The sequence below is a fragment of the Empidonax traillii genome, unplaced genomic scaffold (assembly GCF_003031625.1).
Source record: "Empidonax traillii isolate 1590-97213 ecotype Southwest subspecies unplaced genomic scaffold, ASM303162v1 scaffold1146:size291564, whole genome shotgun sequence".
Lineage (NCBI taxonomy): Eukaryota > Metazoa > Chordata > Aves > Passeriformes > Tyrannidae > Empidonax > Empidonax traillii.
Window position 1 is genome coordinate 63,193 of NW_020956339.1, and position 12,252 is coordinate 75,444.

General features: G+C 36.9%; 1 protein-coding gene across 6 annotated transcripts in view; it reads left to right on the forward strand.

The window, feature by feature from the left end:
* The window catches only part of METTL25 (methyltransferase like 25), a 48,293-nt gene extending 43,603 nt beyond the window's left edge, over positions 1-4,690 (forward strand). For 2 of the 6 annotated variants that reach the window (XM_027905347.1, XM_027905348.1), the window contains 3 exons: positions 2,039-2,113; positions 2,731-2,802; positions 4,351-4,690. In XM_027905347.1, the coding sequence (XP_027761148.1) occupies positions 2,039-2,113; positions 2,731-2,802; positions 4,351-4,449 (246 nt within the window). In that variant the 3' untranslated portion in view covers positions 4,450-4,690. Of the gene's footprint in view, positions 1-2,038; positions 2,114-2,730; positions 2,803-4,350 lie in introns of those variants that run through there. The other 4 variants (XM_027905352.1, XM_027905351.1, XM_027905349.1 and 1 more) reach the window with 3 other exon arrangements.
* Positions 4,691-12,252: the final 7,562 nt, after the last annotated feature.

Here is a 12,252-nt window from a genome sequence, read left to right on the forward strand (position 1 = left end):
CACATTAGTACTGGCAGATCAACTACTCAACCTTGCATCTGCTTGGGAAAAAGCACTTTCTAAATTAAAAAAATATGACTGAAATACTACAAAAGTTTTCTAACCCCTCTTGTTTTAAGGCAGAGTTAGAATTTTGCATCATCCCTGAAAAATATTTGTCAGATCTTCTGAAAGCTTCCAGTAATCAGACTATTGCCAGTCCTTAATTAACCTCCAAGAAAAAAAGCTTCTTCAAGGTTTTGGCTAACTTTTTTTTTGCCCCATCCACTGTAGACACAGTGAACAAACTGTTCTCTGCCTCTTGGTGATAGTCTTGTAAACACTTTTATTATGCCCACTCTCAATTTTGTCTAATTTAGCCTGATCAGTTCCAGTTCTCTGAGTCTTTTTCCTTAGATCATGTTTTCTAAATTTCTGATCTTTTTTCTCTCTCAGGGCTTTTTCAGACAGTTCATTTCTTTCTTTGAAATCTGATGCCCAAAAATGGATGCAGTATTCCAGCTAGAGCTTTTCCACTGCCAGAGTTGAAGGATTACTTCCTGCACTTTGCAGGCTGCTCTCCCATGCACGTCACAGAATGGTGATTGCTGGTTTTTTGCAGTAGCACAACTGTGACTCTCGCTCAGCTTATGATCTGCTATATCTCCCAGCCTGTCACTTGGTGTTCCCCATCCTGAACAGCTGATTATTTCTGCCTGAGCCTAATCCCTTCTGCTTTTCTGTACAGCATTTCAAACTTCTTTTCTAAGCAATACTCCAATTTCTGAAAACTATTTTAAGTTCTGGCAATGCCTTCCTGCTGCACATTAGCAGAGCTAATTAATGTGTTTTCTATTCTGTTGTCTGAGTTCTTAATGAAAATACTGCATTTCATAATGGACCTCTAGTCAGCAGGTCTTTTAGCTTTTCAAAGACTCATTAGTAACTACTGTCTGGTTATGGTCATTCAAACAATTTTCAGTCGCTGTATAGTACTTCAATCTTAAACTTGTTTCTTAAATTTGCTTAGAAAATTATTATGTGAAATGTTGTCAAAAATCTTTCTGAAATTGAAATATATGATAACCAGCTGTTTTTCTCTGTTGTGAATCCTTTTACCCTCCATAGACCAACTTGTGATTTGTTCTTAACTAATTCATATGGATGAATTCATCTGCTTATCTTGTAGTGTTTTTAAATTCTTTATTTGTTCCATTTTTTCAGTGCATTTAATTTGAACTGTGTGTTCTATAACAAAAGAGATACCCTCTGACATACCCTCTTTGAGAACTTTTCAGTGACAATGAGTAATAGTTCTGAGGTCCCTTTAGTCTCTGCTTAGCTGTCTTAGGATGAAGTTCATTATACCTCATTTGAAAACTTTATATTTTTTTAAGTGTTCCCTACTTTATTTTCCTATTTTAGGCAGAGATTTTACATCTTTGCAGCTGGATTAGCCACATGCTGTCAGATGATTCTTCTAATAAAATGTTCAAAAATGTATTAAATACTTCAGCTTTCATGGTCTTTTGTCACAGAGTCACAGAATTGTTTAGGTTGGAAAAGACTTTTAAGAGCAGCAGCGTTAACTCAGCACTGCCATGTCCATCAGTAAACCTTGTCCCTTGTCCCTGCACGTCTGTCAGTGCTGTTACTTTTCTGCTAAGTTGTGGTCTAGCTCATTCCATAGCCAGAAAAGAATAGATATACTGCTGTTGAGGAGGGGATAAGATATATGGGAAAGGAAATGAGAATATTATCTCCAGTTACTGGGTAATTGTCATTTAGGAATGACTGGAGCTTTCTGAATATTGAATGTATCTCAGTATTTCATGTCAGTGCAAAATGCTGTCTGAAGAACAGTTACTGCAAATTAGAACTGAGAAACTGCTATTGGAAATTAATTATAAACCTTAGAAAAAGGCTGATTTTAATAACAAAACACAGATTTTATTTTGTAGTGTGAGTTTCAATCAGGAAAAATATTTAATTGGAAAGTTCTCTCTCAAAAAAAGTAACTAGAATAACTCTGATATCTTTTTTCTTAAATCTCTTCCAGCTCCCAGACAGCTGTATAATGGATTACTATGAAAAATACAAGCACAGAATGAACGAGCTAGAAGCATTTAATATGGTAAAAGTTATAGGATTAATACTATTACCTTGTATATATGTGCTAGTCTAGAACAAAGCCCTGTTAAGTTTTATGTGGAGGTGGACTGTCTTACATTGGTATGCTATCTCAAAAAACAAAGCAGCCCGCCCTTCCAAACTTTGGAACATATCCTATTCCAAAACTATATTAGGTGTAAGTAAAATAATAAAGCGAATACATGGAAGATTCTTTTTCAAGAGGGACTATTACACTGGAAAATGGAATTGCAGTCTCCTTTTAAACCTAGACTGGTCTCCATGCAGTTATTTCATAAAAATTCTTTTTATTAAAATTCATTATTTCCTTCTTTAAAAATGTTCTGCTACATATAGTATAATTTTCTTATTGGACAGTGTCTGAAAACCAACTAAATAACATAGTTCCCTGACTTTAGGGCATTCTATGTATTTTTGTCTTTAATATATTCTGTTTTGAAGATGTCCATCCCATAAAGAAAATTAGCAAACTGACATTTGTACAACAGAACCCCTAAAAAATGATTGACCTTCCTAGACTTGTTCTGAGGAAGTGTAGCCATTTGGAAGTGTATTGCCTGTCTTTCCCAAAGGGATTATAATATCTAATCTTTCTTTCAGTTGAAGGTTGTTCTGGCTCCTTGCATAGAAGTTTTGATACTTCTGGATCGTCTTTGCTATCTCAAGGAGCAGGTATTTTTGCATTATATTTTATGGTACCTAAAGGCTACATCAATGAAATGAGGCTATTTCAGTCTATTTATTATGGTGCAGACCAAAAGTCTCTGTTGCAAAATTATTATTCTCATCATATTTGCAAAACTATAAGCATTCATTCCATTTAGTATAAACATATGCCCAGCAGATGTTTTTATTTGCAGCAAAGCAGCAACAGTAAAGTTTATATTCTTTTAATTGTATGGTAATTACTAGTCAATAGACAGTAAAAAATAAATTAATTAAATATGCAACAAATCTCATACAACATTGAGATATTTATTAATTAAAAATAGTGTTAGAAATGCTTAACAAACGTTTTGCTGTTCATGCTAGAACTTCCAATTAATATGTTTTAAAACATATAATTCAAGAAATTTTGAATTAAATGCAAAATGTTTGTTATTTCCTTTTACTGTTTCTTAATTAAGATCAATGATGAGAGAGGGTGCACTTTTTCCAGCTGTATGGCTCAACTGAGGTACATTTGACTAACACACAGCCTGAATATATTTTACAAGTATAGACCTGGGATATAACAAGCAAATGCTACTACATTTACTCCACGATGATTTATATTACACTGTTTCTCCTAACGCTAATTTTGAGTTTGGCCTGATTAACTCAGAAGCAGCAGTAATACTTTTTCTGCACCAATAAAAAATTTTCACCAAATAATAATTTGCTAGGAGAAAATGGTAGAATCTTCCAGCTTCTGCTCTGAGCCATGGTCAAAATAAATTTTTTTAATGAAGTTTAATCTCATTCATATGAATAGCTATGTTTTTGCGGTGTAAACTTTACGTTTTAACAGCTCCATTTTATAAGTGAAAACTCACTTAATTCTCTACCAAATGCTGAGTCCTAGTAAATGTATGCTTTTGTTCTAACTGGTATTTTTACAGAGAGGCAATTTGAAATATTTAAATAACGATGTATTCTCCAAAGTGCCAACCAGTAAAAATTTGCATAGAGATCTCTATGATTCCCAAAATGGGAGATCAAACTTGCTGCATTTAGCACTAATTTACCTTTTCTAAATGTAATATATGCATTAATTTAATCTTGTACTGGTTGATTCATAAAATGTGTTTAGGATTTAAAATACAAATTATAAAAGCCATATGCAACATGATGACCAGATCCAGCTAGCCTGATTCATTTGAAAAGTCAGTTAATTAGCTTCAGGAGTAGAATGTGCTGCCTAAAATGAGTATGTCTTGATCCTTAATTTCTTTGCTCTAGTTCAAAGAACAAATCCTTGTTGATGAAGGAGGGGGAGAAGCTATCATTTGATAGTGCCAGAAATAACTAAATGACTTGAAAATGCATCCTGTTATGGGTGTCTGTTTTTTCACAACAAACTTTGTCTGATTTTCTTGTCAGATAAGCGGTTTTCCTGCTTTACATTAAGGATAATTATTTTTATTTTCAATTTTGTATTTCAAAATGTGGACCTGTTATCATATCTTAGCTTTTCAGTCAAACACATTTTTAGTACTTCAATCATACATCATTTTACAGGAAAACATTGCCTGGTCTGGACTTGTGAAGTTATTTGATCCTGTGAAATCCCCCAGATGCTATGCAGTTATTGCTCTGAAGGAAGACTCATGTTCTTAAGTGGAAGCAAATTTCAAAGAGGTTGAAAATTCTGAACTGCTACTGTTGTCTCCTCTCTTTTAATCTGTTATTTTTAATTGATTCCTCAAGTACAACTGTTTGCTTTTCAGCTGCAAAAGAAAAAAAATGGAATGTCTCTGAATCTTCAGAAATAAATATCTCCTTTATAAATATGATGGCTTCCTTATGTCAGTTATTAAACATTGTTGAACATCTGACTTTATTGAAAAAGTTATGACCTCTACTGTGTGATTACTATTGAAAATAGTTTTTATGTTTCTTCTTTTTAAGGTACTATGCTTATGTATCAATACCCCTTCTCTTGGTATTTCTAATCTCAAGATTATACCTTCTCAATTTTTACCAGTGGCTGGTATCAGCAGTCTCAGACAAGGCTCACCCTATTTGCTTTTCTGGGTTCAGATGCTGCAGAGTATAAACAGAAAAATAACCTGCACTGTAAAAAAGAGGCTTGTAGACTAAATAGAATCTTTGTACTTCCTATTCTGCAAAGGACAGTTTTGTATTAATCCTTTAGGCATTTTCCTGGCATGCACTTGTTTCCCTGCCACTCTGAAGAAAAAATGTGTGTGCTCTAATCCAGTGGGAGATTTCCCAGTGCTAAAGAATCAGCTGCCCTGCTGGGGTTCACTCTGTAATCCTTGGATTCTATTGGAAAGCTCTTATTTAGCCAAAATCTTTTGGGTATAAATACTTTGGTACCCAGGTGAATTGAAACTTCCTAGCCAGTTTCTTGGTGTCTGTGCTGCATTCATGAGTGGGAAATTTATCTGTTGATGTGTTTATCTCAATGGGTTGCCTAATTAAACTTGCAGATTTTCCATCAAATAAAGAAGAGAAAAGTTTCCATTTTAAGTCCTAGTGCTTTTATTAGATATTCCAGCATATATAAAATCTAATTAACTACTAATGCACAGAAAAAAAAAAAGTACAAGTAAATAATAAAATGCAGCATTGAAGAAGAAAAGGGGAGAATACACCTAGAAGATGAGAATAACAGAAAATATTTTTATATTAATTGTTTAGCAACAGTAATAGTCATGGAGTCAGAATGAGATAGAGATGTGAGTAGGAATGAATCTTACTATGCTGCAGTTTGCAAAATATAATGAGAACTCGTGAACATGGCCATTGAAGTAAAGAGATATAAGGTATTTTTCTAACAAGTCACATCTTTATTGATGTATTCACTTGGAAGAAATACTTCTTTTTTTTGTGTGTAAGTTCTCTGTTATCTATTTTGGAACTCCCAGTCCTTATTAGCTCCATGGTTCCAGTATGAGCTTCTCACATTTGTTTGGTCCCAATACATTCAATCCTTAGAGCTACTGAACATCTTCAGCTCCCAGCACCTTTGGAGTAGAGCTAATAGAAAAATGAGGCCTTCCAGATATGACACCTTTTGTTATATAGAGAGTACCGAGGAAACTAACAAGCTGCTGAATTCTTTTCCTGGGAGAGGAATCAAAAGAAAGAAAATCCTTTCCTATTCTCTAGGCATCTGGAAGGAAAAGAATATCTGAAATAAAATATCTGAAAAGAATATTGGAAATAAAAAGGCAGTCTAAAGTACATGATGTTAAAAAGAAAAAAGATGAACAAAAATCTTAGAAAAATAGGGTTTATTACATTATGTTCTGCTAAAACATGATGACTAATTATTAGTGAAATGTTAGTGTTGCCATCCCTATCTTATGTGCTGTTGAAAAAACATACTTGGGGAAGACATTGCCTTTTTTCTGAATGAATTGATTCTTCTGCTTTTTCAGACCAAATACAAAAACTGGGCATATATGATGTCCAAACAAAGAAAGCATAGTTTCTCACTGAAAGCAAGGGCTTAAAAAGTACTCTATTATGGCCCAAATATATTCCTTTCAGCAAGCCCCATCTGGTTTAATCTGATCACAGTCAAAATTGCAAAGGGTATACAGACTATTGCTAATTTTGTGTGTAATGGTAGATAAATTCAAAGTTAAATTTTTATTACTATCTTAAGAGGAAATTTGCAACAGTTTAGAAAAGCAAGCACATCTCTAGGATTAGCGCAAGTGCTTTTCTGCTGATTCAAAAAGTTCTGAATAAATTTGCATTCCCTCCCCCATCAGATTCTCAGGCTCTTTCAGTACTTTTCATGCACTTTGTAGTCTATGCAGGCAAAGACAGAGGCAATGTGCTTCTTAGAATAATAACTATCAAGAGGTTTATATGATGAGTTTGCATTCAAGCAGTCAGTTGCTGTCTGCTCTCAAAGCTGTTTCAAAGCTTTGGATGCCTGAATACCTATGGGTTATTGTTTACACAATGGAAAAATCCCTGACATTAATCAGGATGAATAAAAACATTTTTCTTCATGGTTATTGCCAGAAGTTCTTCCATAATTTAAACTGTATCCTAAATATGATGAAGTCTTTTGATAGGAAGAATCTCCATTTTCTTTCAGGGCTATCTGTGCTGATACGCTGCCCAAGGAACAGAGGATATACCTGATTCCCATCAGGTGTTTGCCTGATTCTGTTTGTGGCACAGCTATGCATTCTGTAGCAGATTTGGAATATTTTATTTATTTTTCTTAGGTCTGAAACCTGTTCTTAGATGGAGGAACAAGAGTATATGCAAGGTGTGTGTTCAAGATCTCCAAACCTGTTTTTTTGACAACAAACTTTATTCTGCAGGTCCGGTGGTGTTCCTCAGGGGTCAGTATTGAGACTGGCACTGTTTAACATCTTTGTCAGTGACATGGACAGTGGGGTCGAGTGCACCCTCTCAGCAAGTTTGTCGATGACACCAAGCTGTGTGGTGCAGTCAACATGTTGGAGGGAAAGGGTGCCAGAGGGACCTGGATAGGCTCGACAAGTGGGCCTGTGCAGTCCTCATGAAATTCAACAAGGCAAGTGCAAGGTCCTTTGCCTGTTTTGTGGCGATCCCAAGCACATCTGCAGTCTAAGCAGAGAATGGAACAAGAAGAACACTGGGGAGAAGGTCAAAGAGGAATTGGTCTTAAGCTGAAGAAGGGTAGGTTTAGATTAGCTATTGGGAAGAAACAGTGAGACACTGGAACAGGTTGCCCAGAAAAGTTGTGTACTCTCCATCCCAGGGGTGGTCAAGGCCAGGCTGGATGGGGGTCTGAGTAATCTGGTCTAGTGAAAGGTGATGTGACACACTGGATTATTATATTGGCTCGGAGCAACTCAAGTGTGTGTGTGTGTGAGGGGGGGAAGGGACAAGGTGAATCTCACAGAGGTGAGGTCATGCCTTGTCCCATACTCCAGGAGCTGCCAGCTCACCAGCTTCGCTGAGAGTTTTACTTTAGTATATAGATATAGGGTTCTTTAATACCTCGGGATGGTGTCAAGAGAATAAAGTCGCAGGCTTGTTCCCAAGGAATTTATTAATTTAGGGGAGCAAATGGAACTTGGCCAAAGTTCAAAAGGACACCACACAAGCTAGTCAAAAATGTTCCACCACAATACTGCCTCAGCATACAACACTTATTAACCCACAACACTTAAGTCAAAATTCAATCAATTCTGCAACACTTAAAATTCAATCCCTCCAGCTCCAAGCCACTCTAAGCATCAAGAAAGGAGCAAAGAAAGAGAAGCAGAGAGAGGAAGAAGAGAGAAGGAGAAAGAGGGAGAGATAGCTACCACTGAAGCCTTATAGAAGACCAGCTTTCAGAAGTCCAGTGGCAGGCTGTGACACGAGACAAACATATGCCCTTGGTTTTATGTGCTCTGGTCCCTGTGGCCAACCCCTCCAGGCAGGGTCTCTGACCCACCACCCACTCTGGGGTTCCAGGTTGGTGTGAAGGGCAGTGTCCTCCCTGTCCCTGCCAATCTGAGCTGGGTGAGGGGCTGCAAGAGGTGTGGTGTGTTACAGTTTTCCCAGGCTGCTTGTGACTGACAGCCACTCCAGGACTCCCCCATGTGGGCTCCAGGGATATGACATCACCTCACCCCCATGAGGTTCGACCCATCTCTTCCCCCTCCACACACACACACACACACACACACACACACACACTCTCCACAAGGTGGTTCTGACCCAATAATTATTGACCTGGTGTCTGACACACACAGCAGCCCCTGAGAGACCCATGGGGTGACCTGGAGCAGCTGTCAGTCAAAAACGTCCCAGGAGAACATCCTATAGCAGCCCTGGGAGCCCCTGGCCCAGCCTTGGATTGTCTGGCACAGCGGGAGCACCACCCCTCATCCTGGAGTCCCAGAGTGGCCAATGAGCCAGAAGTCCCACCTGGAAGAGGTGGCCACAGGGGCCAGAGCAGGTAAAACCAAAGACACGTGACCTCCACATGCTGAACGCACTGTTTTCTAGACTCCTGTAGCTGGACCTACACTGGATCTAGGAATGGTAACTATATATCTCCTTTTATCTCTCTTTCTTTTCTTCTTTTTCTTCTGCCAATCTCCTTTCTTAATGTTTTTGGTAGCTGGATACCAGATGGGTTGGTTGTATGTGTTAGCATGTGCTAAGTCAATGCTTTGTGGAATGCTTTGTTTTGGTTGTATGCTACCCTTTAAACTTTTGCCAAGTACTCTTATTTCTTCTGCAGTAAAGTACCAGTAAAGTACCTCCTGAGAAAACGTGTGCTGCGTCCTCTCCTTTGCGCTCTCTCTTAAGATGTTAAAAGAACCAAAGGCTCTTCCAATAATTCAGTAGGCAAATTTTTGGAGCCTTTTATATTTTTAAAGTACAAGTAAAACTCCCTTGGTGGACTCATAGCTCAAGACTTGAGGTCTTACAGGTGTCCCTGCCTGTGGCAGGGGGCTTGGAATTATATGGTCTTTATTATATTGTTCACTGATACTAAGGGCAGGTGGTAAGACAGGACCAGCACCAAGAAAATCTTCCCTGCTAATGTGTGAAGTAGCCAACTTCACTGTTGTAGTATGGTGTTTCAAACTTCCTTTTCCCTAGGAAATAACTGAATACCCTGTCTTTGTTAGCATCTTTAAATCTCTTTATCCCATGCGTCTTATCATTCTTACTGATATATGTCCTTCTTCTTCCTGATACGTACTCTATAGCTCTGAAAGGAGGCAAATCCATGCTAGGCTGTGGGCCATGAAAAATTTTCAGTGTTTGTAACCAAATCAGAACTGAGGTATAGTTGTCCACTTAAACTGCCCACCTGACCGTTAGGACTGTGACTTTAACTTCCTTAGTTTATGAACTCCATTCAAATTTTAGTTTCCAAAATTCCCATACTTCCTGCCATATGGGAACATGGCCTAATTCTCTGGGAATGCAGCTGCAGTTCCCTCACCATCTGAACTAACCAACTCAGATTGGTCAGTCTGTATTCTGTATCACCAGACAACTGCTGAATAAGTTAGTTTCTTTGAATTTGCTTATCCCTGTTTGTTATCTCTGTCAATGTTGTGTTTCAGTGTACTCTAAGAAAAAGAGTAAAATCCTTCTGAGATTTAGGATGCCTCAGAGAAGTTATATCACTTCTTGCTGCTTTCTCCTTGAAAGCCTTGAAATTAATTCCTGATGATCAGAAAGATTAGCAAGCATCAGGCATCCTGAGAGGCATAGGTTATTAAAAATTACTATGCACAATATCTTCTCTTCGCGAGTCTTTTTCAATTCAAGAGCTCTGAGGCATTTTCTTTACAGGAATTCCAGAACACCTTATCATTAAACTTAAACATCCAAGGAAACCCACCAATATAATGAAGATTGGCCTCAAAATTGTACACCAATCTTCCTAGTATAAACCTTCATCCTCTTCAAAGCTGTCTGCAATGTTTGTATGAAACCGGAAAGAAAGAGACATTTGTCTCACCATCACAGTTATGCTGTTCATGAAATCAGCAATGACATTCCACTCTCTGCTTTATGTTACAAGGCAACAGAATTCTTAGAATGGGTATGCCCAGCATTCGAAGATATCTTCTGGTATCATTATTGAAATCCATTTAACAGATTTCTTCAGTCAGTTCAGTCTGTTAGTTCAGTCACTTCTGATTACCATTAATAGGTCTACAAAATTTTGTCCTGTGGTTTATATTCCACAGGTGGACCCTTCCCTTAATACACTCATCCAAACAGCAAATGACTTAAACTAATTGCTGGCAGTGGTAACTACTTTCTATTTATTTATTGATTGATTTTACATTAAGCTTATGATGTTTTATTCAAGTGAAATTGTACTATGTACCATAATTTCCTCAGAAATGTGCATTTGAAGTAAATCAGAAAATGGTTTCTAGATTTCCAATTAAATGTAAAATTGTGCTGCATATGTTCTTGTGTAGGAAAGTACAATATATGTACACATCGTGAGGCATGCTGTTGTCCAGGATTTGGTAAAATCATAAATATAAAACATGTAGAGAAGATTATATGGACAAAATATCTCAAATATTTGCAGCTACTGTACTATATATTCTTGTTCTTTATAAAGTGTAGAAAGAAATGCAATTATGATATTCAATCAGAGTGCAGGAAAGCATGAACTTCCAGTAAATAAACAGGAGATTCACATTTTAAATTTAGGAACTAGCAGCAAAAGTAATAAGTTTTTTTAGGGCAACAATCTAATACACTGTTCACTTCAGGAAATCAAGCTCTTTTCTACACAACATTTATTTTGTACCTGTTATATAATCCAAATCTGAGCATGCTTTTTATTTTTTTTTTTAATAGTTTATCATTAAATTATCTCTTTTCAGTCTTTTGCAATTACAGCCATAGTGGTTATGTATAATAAACAGGGAGTTTCCATTTCTTCTTGTATGTAACACGTGCTAACAAGATAAAATTACTCAAAGATATGAAATAATTTTATCTTGTTAGCACGTGTTACATACAAGAAGAAATGGAAACTCCCTGTTTATTATACATAACCACTATGGCTGTAATTGCAAAAGACTGAAAAGAGATAATTTAATGATAAACTATTAAAAAAAAAAATAAAAAGCATGCTCAGACTTGTGTCTCACCTAAAAAATCCAATGCGCAGGCTGGAAGGTGCAAAGACCTTCCCCGGTTCTTCGTTCGCGAAGAGACTGGCCACCATTTCATATCTTTGAGTAATATTAACAAAGGCTATCCAAAAGCAAAATATCACTTCTAAATGTAACTACAGTTTATCTGTAGATTAAAAAATTCTATATGTGTACAAAATTCTCAGGTTTATATAAGTCTTTTTCTCTTTGCACCTGGACCAATATGAACTTTTTTGTGTAGATAAAGATGTTGTCAGGGCAGCTAGTACTGGGTTTCACATGGAATTTATCAAGAAAATCAAGATGCAGTAAATCTACTGAGCCAACAAATCAGACTGTTAGACTGAAGCTCAGATGGCCTTAACACACCGTCAACTCTTTCATGAATCACTGATGAAAAGAGCAAAGCTGTCTGCTTACTGAATAACTTGGTAGTGTCTGGCACTGAAGGAGAAAATTCCAAATCAGAAAGGAGTGGTGATCACCTCTCCTGATACACAAACCCTCAGAAACAATAATTAAAATGTACAGTTGTAAATCTATGTTGTTTATTACACCTCCTATTATTAATGAATAAAGACTGACAGCAGAAGCAACCATGCTGTTTCTCAACTATAAATCCTGAATTCACTTGTTAGTCTTAGAAAGGCTGAAGTCATCAAGAGGACACACAAATGTTAAAAAGTGCAGAAAGACCTATACATGACTAATGTGCCATTTGTTAACCTTTTTATACTTTAAGGTGTGGGTATCAATTCAAAGAACACAACTCACAAAATACTCAATGAGCAGCATATAAACC